General features: G+C 45.3%; 1 protein-coding gene across 1 annotated transcript; it reads left to right on the top strand.

The window, feature by feature from the left end:
- Window positions 1-4,427: 4,427 nt before the first annotated feature.
- Window positions 4,428-11,981, top strand: CASP9 (caspase 9). Its single transcript, XM_072155170.1, has 9 exons — window positions 4,428-4,639; window positions 6,269-6,473; window positions 6,585-6,625; window positions 6,721-6,897; window positions 6,979-7,068; window positions 8,119-8,266; window positions 8,542-8,730; window positions 11,294-11,403; window positions 11,718-11,981. Exons 1-9 carry the CDS (start codon window positions 4,508-4,510, stop codon window positions 11,808-11,810), a joined length of 1,185 nt encoding a protein of 394 aa, XP_072011271.1. The 5' UTR covers window positions 4,428-4,507; the 3' UTR covers window positions 11,811-11,981.
- The last annotated feature ends 597 nt before the right edge of the window (window positions 11,982-12,578 follow it).

The following is a 12,578-nucleotide window of genomic DNA, read 5'->3' as shown; positions in this document are numbered from 1 at the left end:
TGAAGCTCTTACTTTGAGGACGGGTCCTGTAAGTGGTAATAACTTGACTGCACCCCTCGCCCTTAAGGCCCCCACCTCTTCTATTGTATCACAGCCGATCCCTACACTCAACAGTAACACACCCCCACTTAAAGGGGTTGGCCACAGCATATAGCATAACATACTGATTGGTGAAAATCTGTGATCCCCACTCATCACAAGAATAGGGGGTCCTGTTCCCCCATTATGAATGACGCACCCTGGCAGTGAATTAACACCCCCTATCATTCCCCCATCCTGGATAAGTGAGGGTCTGCATCACAATCATCAGCAGCAGGATACCCCCTTTATTGCAGAGGAAGGTAAATAAAGCGTCACTGGATAATTGGGGTGTTTTTAGACAATGTGGGGGTCAAATTTAGCCGCTGTGAATTCAGGGGCCTCAACGACCAACAAAGACAAAGGAGAAATACAAAAACAAAATGGTGCCATCTGCTGGTGAGATGCGGTACTGCTGCTGAACATCTGAAAAGAAACATATTCAATTAGCTCAACAGGTTTTAGAATTTCTAAATTGCGCCAAAGCAGTTAAAAAGGAAAAAAAGTGGTTAATTCACCTCCACAATAATAGTAATTTCACGGCAGCAGAGGAAGTTTCTGTGCACACTGCGAGTGGGTAGGGTCCTGCACAGTGTAACAGCCTGTGAATCTGCAGCATTGAAAGGCTCCAGTAACACCCCTAAGGCCCCTTCTCCACTGGCGTTTTTCACGCGCGAGTTCTGCGCGTGCATTTGACGCTCAGAACTTGCATTGCACTCTGTCCCATTGTATTCAATGGGTCTTTCTCCATTAGCGTTGTTTTTGACGCGCGTGCTTGCGTTCGTTTGCACGCGCGTCAAAATCGCAGCATGCTCTATTTTTGCAAGTCACGCGCAATTTTCACGCCCCATTCAAGTCTATGGAGATGCATCAAGAACGCATTGCACTCGCAATCATTGCAAGTGCAATGCGAGTGCAATGCGTTTTAAACGTAAGGGTTGCTAGGTGACCAGAATAACATTATTTCCCCTGCTCGCGAACGATCATTTAATTAAAAAAACACAGTGAAGAACAGTGAAGAATAGAATAAAAACAGTGAACACAGGATCATTTAAGATAAAAACACAGTGCAGAACACAGTGCAGAATAGATTACAGATGTTCGGCACATCTGCTTACTTGTCGGGAGATACGCGCGGAACGGCGCGAACAAAATAGCATGTGAAGAACAATATATATGTGTGAAGAACACATTGCAGATGTATTTAAACATCTGCAATGTGTTCTTCACACACATATATATTGTTCTTCACATGCTATTTTGGGCGCACCGTTCCGCGCGTATCTCCCGACAAGTAAGCAGATGTGCCGAACATCTGTAATCTATTCTGCACTGTGTTTTTCTCTTAAATGATCCTGTGGTCACTGTGTTCACTGTGTACAATGTTTTTATTCTATTCTTCACTGTTCTTCACATCTGCTAAATTGTCGGGAGATAATATACGCGCGGAACAGTGAAGAATAGATTGCAGATGTTTGCAAATTATCAGAAGACATTATTTTTCAATTAAATAACACATTTTAATCCCAAACCATGGTCCCTTTGAAAAATGCTCGAGTCTCCCATTGAATCGCGCGTCAAAAATGCGCCGAAAACGCAAAAAAACGCAAATTACTCCAAGGAAAAATGGAACAAAAACGCAGCCAAAACGTCAGTTTTTCACGCATTGCACCCTGACGTGAAACGCAACGCTAGTGTGCAAGAGGCCTTAGAGCCTTAAAGGGGTATTCTCGTCTGGGCATTCACATTCAGTTTCACTAATCTTCCATTTATAAACATTTCTTCAATTGGATGTTATTAAAAAAAATGTTCCTGTGTGAAGATAATTTCTCATAAATGTAGTGATGTTGTCCCTTAGAAACAAGATGGCTTCCTCGGATACGACCACGTCACACTCTGGCAGCGGTGGCCAGACTTGCGCTATAGAGTCCTGCCGGACCACCAGGATTCAGCAATCATTACCACAGGACGGCTGTGCGACATGTAGTAACTCCAGGACACTTCATATACAAAAACCTTTTTTGCTTATTTGTGTAATCCCTCCAGCAGAGGTGGCCGTATCCGAGGAAGCTGTCTCGTTTCTAAGGGACCATATGACTACATTTATGAGAAATTATCTTCACACAGGAACATTTTTATTAATAACATCTTATTGAAGAAATGTTTATATATGGAAGATTTATCAAACTGAATGAGAATGCCTAGGCGAGAATACCCCTTTAAGGCTCTTTCATACCTCCATACCTCATATGTTAACAGCAAGTTAACGCATACGTTTTGTTAACACATGCATTAACATAGCGTTAACACATGTAAATAGTAATGTAATTAGTCAAATCACCTCTCCTCACCTGCTGTTATGCGTTTTAAAACGCAATGAAAACGCAACCAAAGCGCAACGTGTGAACGCGCCCTCACAGGTACTATATACCACGGTCACACATACCGCTAGGCGTCCGAGGGCCGAGGACCTCCCCCTGTGCGCTAGTGTCGCTTTATGACGGACGCCTAGCGATACGTGTGACCGCGGCATAAGGGTGAAGCCCGCTTTTGGGGCGTTTTTAGTTAGTGTGTTTTCAGATCGTTATAAACGCATGCGTTTTTGTCCGTTTTTCTGAATTTGCGCAATTGAAAACGGACACAGACGCATGCATTTTTAAAAAACGGATGCGTTTTTTAACGCATGGGTTTTTTTACGATCTGAAAACGCATTTAGTAAAAACGGCCCAAAAACGGCCTAAAAACACCACGTATGTCTTCACCCTAAGAGAGGGAGCTTCTGAGGAACAGAATAAGAGGGGGAGCTGGGGGCACAATATTAGAGGGGCTACAATGTGACACACTGGGGACAATTACCTACCCGTGCGGCGGAGTTCACCTGAAGTGCATCTTCCGACATCAATGCGCTGTGCCGCAATTCACAAAGATCGTGCGCCCAATATCCTACATATGGCGCTTCCCCGCTCAGGTCTGACAGAGTTCACCTTCTTCTTCCTGGTGCATGTAAGTGCTTGGGCTTGTTACACAATTTGAATATTAAATCCTGCGCTCAGTCCGAATCAGTCAGACGGCCCGCCTCCCAATTTCTGTCGCATGAAAGCAAGCGCAGCTGCGCCACAATCCGATCTCGTGGTGAGGCACAGCAGATCTGACCACTGAAACAGATCAGTATTGTAGGTGAGATATAGCAGAGCTGTGTATGTTATGGCAATCATAGGAGTCATGTGTAATAAGGATCTCATGATCTGTGATCTGTCTCATCTCTCTTTCTATGTGTCAGATGCTAGCAGAATGTTCAGAAGCTAAATTAAAGTGTATATAAACCCTGCACCCTGATTATCCAAGCACATTGTCAGCACACAGCATCTCATAGCACAGTGGAATCATGAAGTGTCTGCTTAGAGAGTCCCTGCTCACACTCTGGATTATTGCACTGACCATCACTGAGTGATAGGAGCTAAAGCAGTAATAAAACTGAGTAAAATTGTAAAGTAAGGAGTTATCTTTATTGTGTAAACATCACTAGGGGGTTGAAATTTGAGAATTTTCTTTTTTTATGGGCAAACCCTTAAAAACCCCTTAGATGTTGTGGGCAAATATGGAACACGGCATCCAAAGGGTTCCTATAAAAAAAAGTGCCTAAAAGATGGGGGAGGGGAGAGGATGTGTCACATCTAATCCCCTATCTACGCCATATTCCACTGCGCACATGGGATATTATTATATCACTGAAGAGGGGATCACATGATCTACTCAAAAATATAATATAATAAAATTATAATATAAAAAATATAATAAAATTATAATAAAAATAAATTCAGATCCAAAAACCAACCTTTTCCTATTAATTATACATATTTTTAATACATTATTGTAAACAAATTGTAAAATATTTTTCTTTTTATATGAGATATTTGCTTTTCTAGACAAGGAGAAAAATAAAGGAGAAAATACATAAATTGAAATTTAAAAAAAATGTTCCATGTACCCCAGAGCGATGATGGGAGAAAGTAGATAAAGTCAAGAAAAGTTATAGAAAAAGGAAAACTCCTCTCAAATGAAAGCTGCACTGTGATTGGTTAGTAGAGTCAGACTGACAAAAAAAATAACTGTGCAGCTTTCATTTTCTAATATGTTTTTAGGAAATTAAATGTGATTGTTAAATGTAGTTGTCAGTCTTACACTGAAACTGCGGACATTTCTGAGAAGACGCCTCGTTATAGATGACACTGTGTATACTAGTGTTGAGAGTACAAACATGGCGGATGTGTCTTCTCTCAAGGGGTGTACAAACATGGCGGCCAGCGACTTCCTAACGGGGGTGTATATACACGGCGGCCAGTGATGTCTGCGGGGTGTACAAACATGGCGCCGGCGCTCTGTGATGACGTTTTGTTTACGGAAGTGGCAGTGACAGAGAACCGAGAAGATGGAGCAAAGACACCGGCAGATCCTGCAGCGGAACCGGGTGCAGCTGGTGAAGTCCCTGGAGGTGAAGGAGCTGTGGGACCCGCTGCTGGAGAAGGGAGTGTTCAGCGGTGACATGATCGAGGAGATCCAGGTGATGGCGGCTGCACTGGGAGTATATACCGGGGGGAAAGGAGGGGTCAGACCCCCAGACACAGAGGAGCAGTCAGGACCCCCAGACACAAAGGAGCAGTCAGGACCCCCAGACACAAAGGAGCAGTCAGGACCCCCAGACACAAAGGAGCAGTCAGGACCCCCAGACACAAAGGAGCAGTCAGGACCCCCAGACACAGAGGAGCAGTCAGGACCCCCAGACACAAAGGAGCAGTCAGGACCCCCAGACACAAAGGAGCAGTCAGGACCCCCAGACACAAAGGAGCAGTCAGGACCCCCAGACACAAAGGAGCAGTCAGGACCCCCAGACACAAAGGAGCAGTCAGGACCCCCAGACACAGAGGAGCAGTCAGGACCCCCAGACACAGAGGAGCAGTCAGGACCCCCAGACACAAAGGAGCAGTCAGGACCCCCAGACACAAAGGAGCAGTCAGGACCCCCAGACACAAAGGAGCAGTCAGGACCCCCAGACACAAAGGAGCAGTCAGGACCCCCAGACACAAAGGAGCAGTCAGGACCCCCAGACACAAAGGAGCAGTCAGGACCCCCAGACACAAAGGAGCAGTCAGGACCCCCAGACACAAAGGAGCAGTCAGGACCCCCAGACACAAAGGAGCAGTCAGGACCCCCAGACACAAAGGAGCAGTCAGGACCCCCAGACACAAAGGAGCAGTCAGGACCCCCAGACACAAAGGAGCAGTCAGGACCCCCAGACACAAAGGAGCAGTCAGGACCCCCAGACACAAAGGAGCAGTCAGGACCCCCAGAGACAAAGGAGCAGTCAGGACCCCCAGACACAAAGGAGCAGTCAGGACCCCCAGACACAAAGGAGCAGTCAGGACCCCCAGACACAAAGGAGCAGTCAGGACCCCCCCCCCCCCCAGACACATAGGAGCAGTCAGGACTCCTCCCCCCCAGACACAGAGGAGCAGTCAGGACCCCCCCCCCCCCTCCAGACACATAGGAGCAGTCAGGAACCTCCCCGAGACACCCCCCCAGACACATAGGAGCAGTCAGGACCCCCCCCCCCCCCCCCCCAGACACAGAGGAGCAGTCAGGACTCCCCCCCCCCCCCCCCAGACACATAGGAGCAGTCAGGACCCCCCCCCCAGACACAGAGGAGCAGTCAGGACTCCCCCCCCCCCCCCAGACACATAGGAGCAGTCAGGACCCCCCCCCCAGACACAGAGGAGCAGTCAGGACTCCCCCCCCCCCCCCCCCCAGACACATAGGAGCAGTCAGGACCCCCCCCCCCTCCCCAGACTCAAAGGAGCAGTCAGGACCCCCCCCCAGACTCAAAGGAGCAGTCAGGACCCCCCCCCCCAGACTCAACGGAGCAGTCAGGACCCCCCCCCCCCCCCAGTCTCAAAGGAACAGTCAGGACCCCCCCCCCCCCCAGACTCAAAGGAACAGTCAGGACCCCCCCCCCTCCAGACTCAAAGGAGCAGTCAGGACCCCCCCCCCCCCCCCAGTCTCAAAGGAACAGTCAGGACCCCCCCCCCCCCCTCCAGACTCAAAGGAGCAGTCAGGACCCCCCCAGACACAGAGGAGCAGTCAGGACCCCCCAGACATAGAGGGCATGTCCCCCAATTCCCCCTCTCTCCCCCAGGTGTCCGGGACGCGCAGGGATCAGGCTCGCCAGTTACTGATAGACCTGGAGACCCGCGGCAGCGACGCCTTCCACCTCTTCCTACAATGTCTGCGAGAGTCCGGGCAGCTCGTCCTCGCCAACCTCCTGCAGGAAAGCGGGGGGCAGAGGGAGGTGATCAGACCTACACCCCAAACACCCGTCACAGAGATCCCTAAGAAGAGACGTGAGTCTATAATGTCACATCCAGGACCTTTCCTCCTGGAGTTCTGTTCATGAACCAGGGAGCTCAGGATGAGCAGCGCTGTAATATTTGTACCTGTTCTTCTGTCTCCAGATCCCGTTGATCAGACGCCTGATCCCCTGAACGTGGAGACGGTATGTACATGTATGATCTTGTCTCTGATTGGTGGAGGGTAAATAGTGCGGCACTTGCTCAGTCTCCGCTATACGTTTATATATCCTCGTTTTAGGATTATCCCATGAACTTTGACCCCTGCGGCTACTGCCTGATCATCAATAACATGAAGTTTTCAGAGTCGTCCGGTTTGTCCTACAGAACCGGCTCAGACATTGACCGCGAGAAGCTGGAGAAGCGGATGCGCTTGTATCGCTTCGAAGTGACGGTGAAGAACGACCTGAAGGCGGCGGTAAGTGGGAGGAGCCATCCATGTGGAGTCCGATAATTCCGGAATCCTCTGGTTACAATGTATCGTTGTGTATCCTGGCAGGAGATCCGCGAGGAGCTGCAGAGGCTAGCCGCCAGGGATCACACGGAGCGCGACTGCTGCCTGGTGGTCATCTTATCCCATGGCTGCGAGGTGAGCGCCCCCTACTGCCGCATGACGGACACACAGATACATTCCTGACAATCCCACAACATTCAGAAGGTGCCCGATTAAGGCTACGTTCACACATTCCATTAACATTGTGTTGACATTAATGTAATGTAAACAAGCAGCAATGATAAATATAAACCCAAAGTAAACATGATGTAAACAAATATTAAACATAATGTAAATATGATGTAAACACAGTGTAGTTGTAATAGAAACATAACGCTAATACAATTGAAACACATTGGGGCAGATTTACTTACCCGGTCCATTCGCGATCCAGAGGCGCGTTCTCTGCGGTGGATTCGGGTTCTGGTGGGATTCACTACGGTAGTTCCTCCGACGTCCACCAGGTGTCGCTGCTGCGCTGAAGTTCATCGAAATGCACTGAAGTTCACCGTCCTATCGTGGGTGCCGGTAAGTGCGTATCAAGCGACCCTTTTTTTTTTTTTTTAAATGCGGCGGTTTTTCCAAATCCGTCGGGTTTTCGTTTGGCCACGCCCCCGTCGTGTGCATGCCAGCACCGATGCACCACAATCCGATCACGTGCGCCAAAATCCCGGGGCAATTCAGGGAAAATCAGCGCAAATTGGAATTTTTCGGATAACCCGTCGGAAAAACGCGATTCGTGCCCTTAGTAAATGACCCCCAATGGGGCTCATTTACTAAGGGTTGCGCTGCACTTTTGTCGGACTGTGCACCTTCTTCTAGCCTCAAACCACTTGCACAGGTATATAAGAAGTGTCTGTACCGCTATTGTGTCGCACGTGATCCTTTTGTGGCGCAGCTGCGCTGGCCTCCACGTGGCACAAATTAAGGGCATGCTGGCGACTGATTCGGACCAAGCGCCATATTTAACTTCGTCGCATTCCCTATGTTAAAGCTGCACGACAAAAAAGATGGTGGACTCCTTCGGGCCAGTTCGAGGAAGCGACACATTCATGATTTCTTGGTAAATGGCCCCAACGTGTGAACACAGCCTAATGGACTTGTACAGTTTTTTATACTAATAAACTCTCTCTTCCCCCTGCTCAGACCCGGCACACTCGCTTTCCTGGTGGGGTATACGGGACAGACGGGGGGCGCATCTCTGTTGAAGGGATCGTGAATTACTTCAACGGTTACAATTGCCCCGGACTGCGGGGAAAACCAAAGCTGTTCTTCATCCAGGCCTGCGGGGGAGGTAGAGATCAGTCACTCTGTGGTCTTTACTTGCTTAATGCTATCTGTTGTTCTCTGGTATCAGCCATTTCAGAGCTCCTGCAGGGCATACACAGTCTTTCAGTGTACCCCTTGACCCAAATTCGGGATGGACTGATCATTACTCCTTGTTATCAGCCACCTCTCCCCCTTATCAGTCTATATGTGACTAATATCCATATGCACTGTCGCCACCTGCTGGTCACAGTGTGTAATTACGACTTCCCATCTGCTGACTTTTTGCATTTTTATTTTTAGAGGAACAGGATAAAGGCTGCACGGTGGATCTGGGGGACTCGGGAGATCAACCCAATAAACCTGACACAGATTCCTTACAGAGCGATGCAAGCGCCCTGCCCCCGGACGCAGGGGACACAGACGAGACAGATGCCGTGGCCACACTGCCCACACCTGGGGATATCCTGGTGTCCTATTCAACCTTTCCAGGTAATTGCATCATCGTCTTTACCTACAGAGCACTATGATACTGTAGTACACAAACCAGAGAAATACAGAAACCTGAGACCATAAAGTCAGTAAATATATGTCCCTACATATTCCATCTACAATATATACATCATAGTAAACCACATGGCAAATCCAATAGGATAAAGGGTTCAAAGAAACACCCCGACACAGAAACCTAGTATACAAATCATATATTGGAAAGGAAGTCCCCTACTTAAGAACACCTGACTTACAGACAACCCCTAGTTACAAACGGACCTCTGGATATTGGTAATTTATTGTACTTTAGTCCTAGGCTACAATGATAAGATGTAACAGTTATCACCGGTGTCTGTAATGAATCTTTATTATTAATCCTGGTTCTTATGACAATCCAACATTTTTAAAATCCAATTGTCACAGAGACCCAAAATAATTCTGTCTGGGGTTACAATTATAAAATATACAGATCCGACTTACATACAAATTCAACTTAAGAACAAACCTACAAAACCTATCCTGTACGTAACGCGGGGACTGCCTGTAGTGACCCGCTAAAACGTACATGGTGTTTTGACACAATTCATACAGGGGTAAGATGCTTTACCATTCATTTATATATTTTTGCATTTGCCTTGTACAGAGTTTACAAGGAAGGTTATGAATCACCAGTTTATGCAATTTTACCGATCTGTACAGATTGTTTATCCACATGTAGACTTACTGACCTGCACTGGCACTATATAATATATGAATTGTATACTGTGCCTCCCACCAGTTTTGTGTGTCATGGTGTTCATTTGAGCCCTTTATTGTATTGGCTTTGTTATGTGAGTTTAAGTGTGTATTATGTCTAATAAAGATGTATTGATCTATATATTGTAGATGGAATATTCTTTTTTTTGTCTGTTGGTCTACATACTGTACAATAACACTGCCCCCTATGTACAAGAATATAACTACTATAATACTGCCCCCTATGTACAAGAATATAACTACTATAATACTGCCCCCTATGTACAGGAATATAACTACTATAATACTGCCCCTATGTACAAGAATATAACTACTATAATACTGCCCCCTATGTACAGGAATATAACTACTATAATACTGCCCCCTATGTACAAGAATATAACTACTATAATACTGCCCCCTATGTACAAGAATATAACTAATATAATACTGCCCCCTATGTACAAGAATATAACTACTATAATACTGCCCCTTATGTACAGGAATATAACTACTATAATACTGCCCTCTATGTACAAGAATATAACTAATATAATACTGCCCCTTATGTACAGGAATATAACTACTATAATACTGCCCCCTATGTACAAGAATATAACTACTATAATACTGCCCCTTATGTACAGGAATATAACTACTATAATACTGCCCCCTATGTACAAGAATATAACTAATATAATACTGCCCCCTATGTACAAGAATATAACTGCTATAATACTGCCCCCTATGTACAGGAATATAACTACTATAATACTGCCCCCTATGTACAAGAATATAACTCCTATAATACTGCCCCCTATGTACAGGAATATAACTACTATAATACTGCCCCTTATGTACAAGAATATAACTACTATAATACTGCCCCCTATGTACAAGAATATAACTACTATAATACTGCCCCCTATGTACAAGAATATAACTACTATAATACTGCCCCCTATGTACAAGAATATAACTACTATAATACTGCCATCTATGTACAGGAATATAACTACTATAATACTGCCCCCTATGTACAGGAATATAACTACTATAATACTGACCCCTATGTACAAGAATATAACTACTATAATACTGCCCCTATGTACAAGAATATAACTACTATAATACTGCCCCTTATGTACAAGAATATAACTACTATAATACTGCCTCCTATGTACAGGAATATAACTACTATAATACTGCCCCCTATGTACAAGAATATAACTACTATAATACTGCCCCCTATGTACAAGAATATAACTACTATAATACTGCCCCCTGTGTACAGGAATATAACTGCTATAATACTGCTCCTTATGTACAAGACTATAACTACTATAATACTGCCCCTATGTACAAGAATATAACTACTATAATACTGCCCCCTATGTACAGGAATATAACTACTATAATACTGCCCCCTATGTACAGGAATATAATTACTATAATACTGCCCCCTATGTACAAGAATATAACTACTATAATACTGCCCCCTATGTACAAGAATATAACTACTATAATACTGCCCCTATGTACAAGAATATAACTACTATAATACTGCCCCTATGTACAAGAATATAACTACTATAATACTGCTCCCTATGTACAAGAATATAACTACTATAATACTGCCCCCTATGTACAGGAATATAACTACTATAATACTGCCCCCTATGTACAGGAATATAACTACTATAATACTGCCCCTATGTACAAGAATATAACTACTATAATACTGCTCCCTATGTACAAGAATATAACTACTATAATACTGCTCCCTATGTACAAGAATATAACTACTATAATACTGCCCCCTATGCAGGTTATGTATCTTGGAGGGAGAAATTAAAGGGTTCTTGGTACGTGGAGACGTTGGACGATGTCTTGGATCAGTTCTCTAGGAAATTAGATCTGCAGACGATGCTGGTGATGGTAAGTCTCTATCCCCTTCCCCCTCTGTAGTGACTTCACCCCTTGACCCCGGGTAGATGGAGCATGCACCTGTCAGATATTAATGTGATGTATTGTTTGGGCCTTTAATATTCTTCCTTCCTCTAGTAATCCTTATGTATAATCCAGTATGTCGCTTTACAGCCTACAGTATAGCTGTGAGTCAGTAACGTCTGGACCTTCTGTCACACCAAGACAGAGAGGATTGTGGGAGATGGTGATGTCACCGAATGAAGGGCGGGGTTATCAGATAAGGAGCTATGATGTCATCAGTAACCGTCCTTTATATGATGTAGGTTGCAGACAGAGTTTCGGGAAAGGGAACCTACAAGCAGATCCCGGGAATGTTCAACTTTCTCCGAAAGAGGTTTTTCTTCAGAGCGTACTGAAGCGGGGATGACAGCGCATCTTATTCTGAATAAGACATATATTATAAAGGATGGGGGCCAGGTCACACCGCGCCAGGACCAGTGACATGAAGATCCCTCCTCCACAGGTCGCTGGAGGGTCAACTTTTGTATTTTTCTATGAAAAATAAAAAAAAAAATGTGAAAAATTTGTATGACTTGTCACCTGTGTGTTTGTTACAGTGTATCAGACTAGTCTAACAAACCTTGTGGGACGTGGACAAGGGGCTACGTGTCGTTACTCGCCCTAGTGGCATAGAACTAGAAGACCCCTTTAAGGTAAAATTGACTTTTTAAGGACCTGACCCTTTACTTCTATTGACTGAGAAGAAGCCCAGCTGCTGCACCAAGCCCGGCCCTGCGACGTGCCGATGTATCCTTGAGAGCGAGCGTATCTAGTGCTCCTGCCAGGAAAATAGGGCACATGTTTACACCATGTAACTTTCATTAAAGGGAACCTGTCACCAGATTTTACCCCATTAAATTCCCAGCCCCCTTAGTTCCGGTATGAAATGTCCTTTCTAGAATTCTAAAATTCTTTTATGTCAAATATCATCTGTTTACCTATAAAAAAAATTTTTTTTAAAAAAAGATGAGCAGAGAAGAGTCATATTTACCTGAGATGAGTCAAGTTCAGAGGCTGCAGAGGTAGCATCAATTCAGACACCCCTATCTTCTGTTCTATTATACCTAGACAGATGCTGGTGTCATATTAAAGATAAGAATCCCATCTACTAGTGCGCTGATGTA

This window comes from Engystomops pustulosus, chromosome 6 (assembly GCF_040894005.1).
Source record: "Engystomops pustulosus chromosome 6, aEngPut4.maternal, whole genome shotgun sequence".
Classification (NCBI taxonomy): Eukaryota; Metazoa; Chordata; class Amphibia; order Anura; family Leptodactylidae; genus Engystomops; species Engystomops pustulosus.
This window is presented reverse-complemented; position numbering and strand designations above follow the sequence as displayed.

Excerpts from the sequence above, each read along its gene's own strand:
- CASP9 (XM_072155170.1), top strand. The coding sequence starts at position 4,508 with ATGGAGCAAAGACACCGGCAGATCCTGCAGCGGAACCGGGTGCAGCTG. Across the intron at positions 6,898-6,978 it reads AGAACGACCTGAAGGCGGCG|GAGATCCGCGAGGAGCTGCA; the intron begins GTAAGTGGGAGG and ends GTATCCTGGCAG. Across the intron at positions 7,069-8,118 it reads TCTTATCCCATGGCTGCGAG|ACCCGGCACACTCGCTTTCC; the intron begins GTGAGCGCCCCC and ends CCCCCTGCTCAG.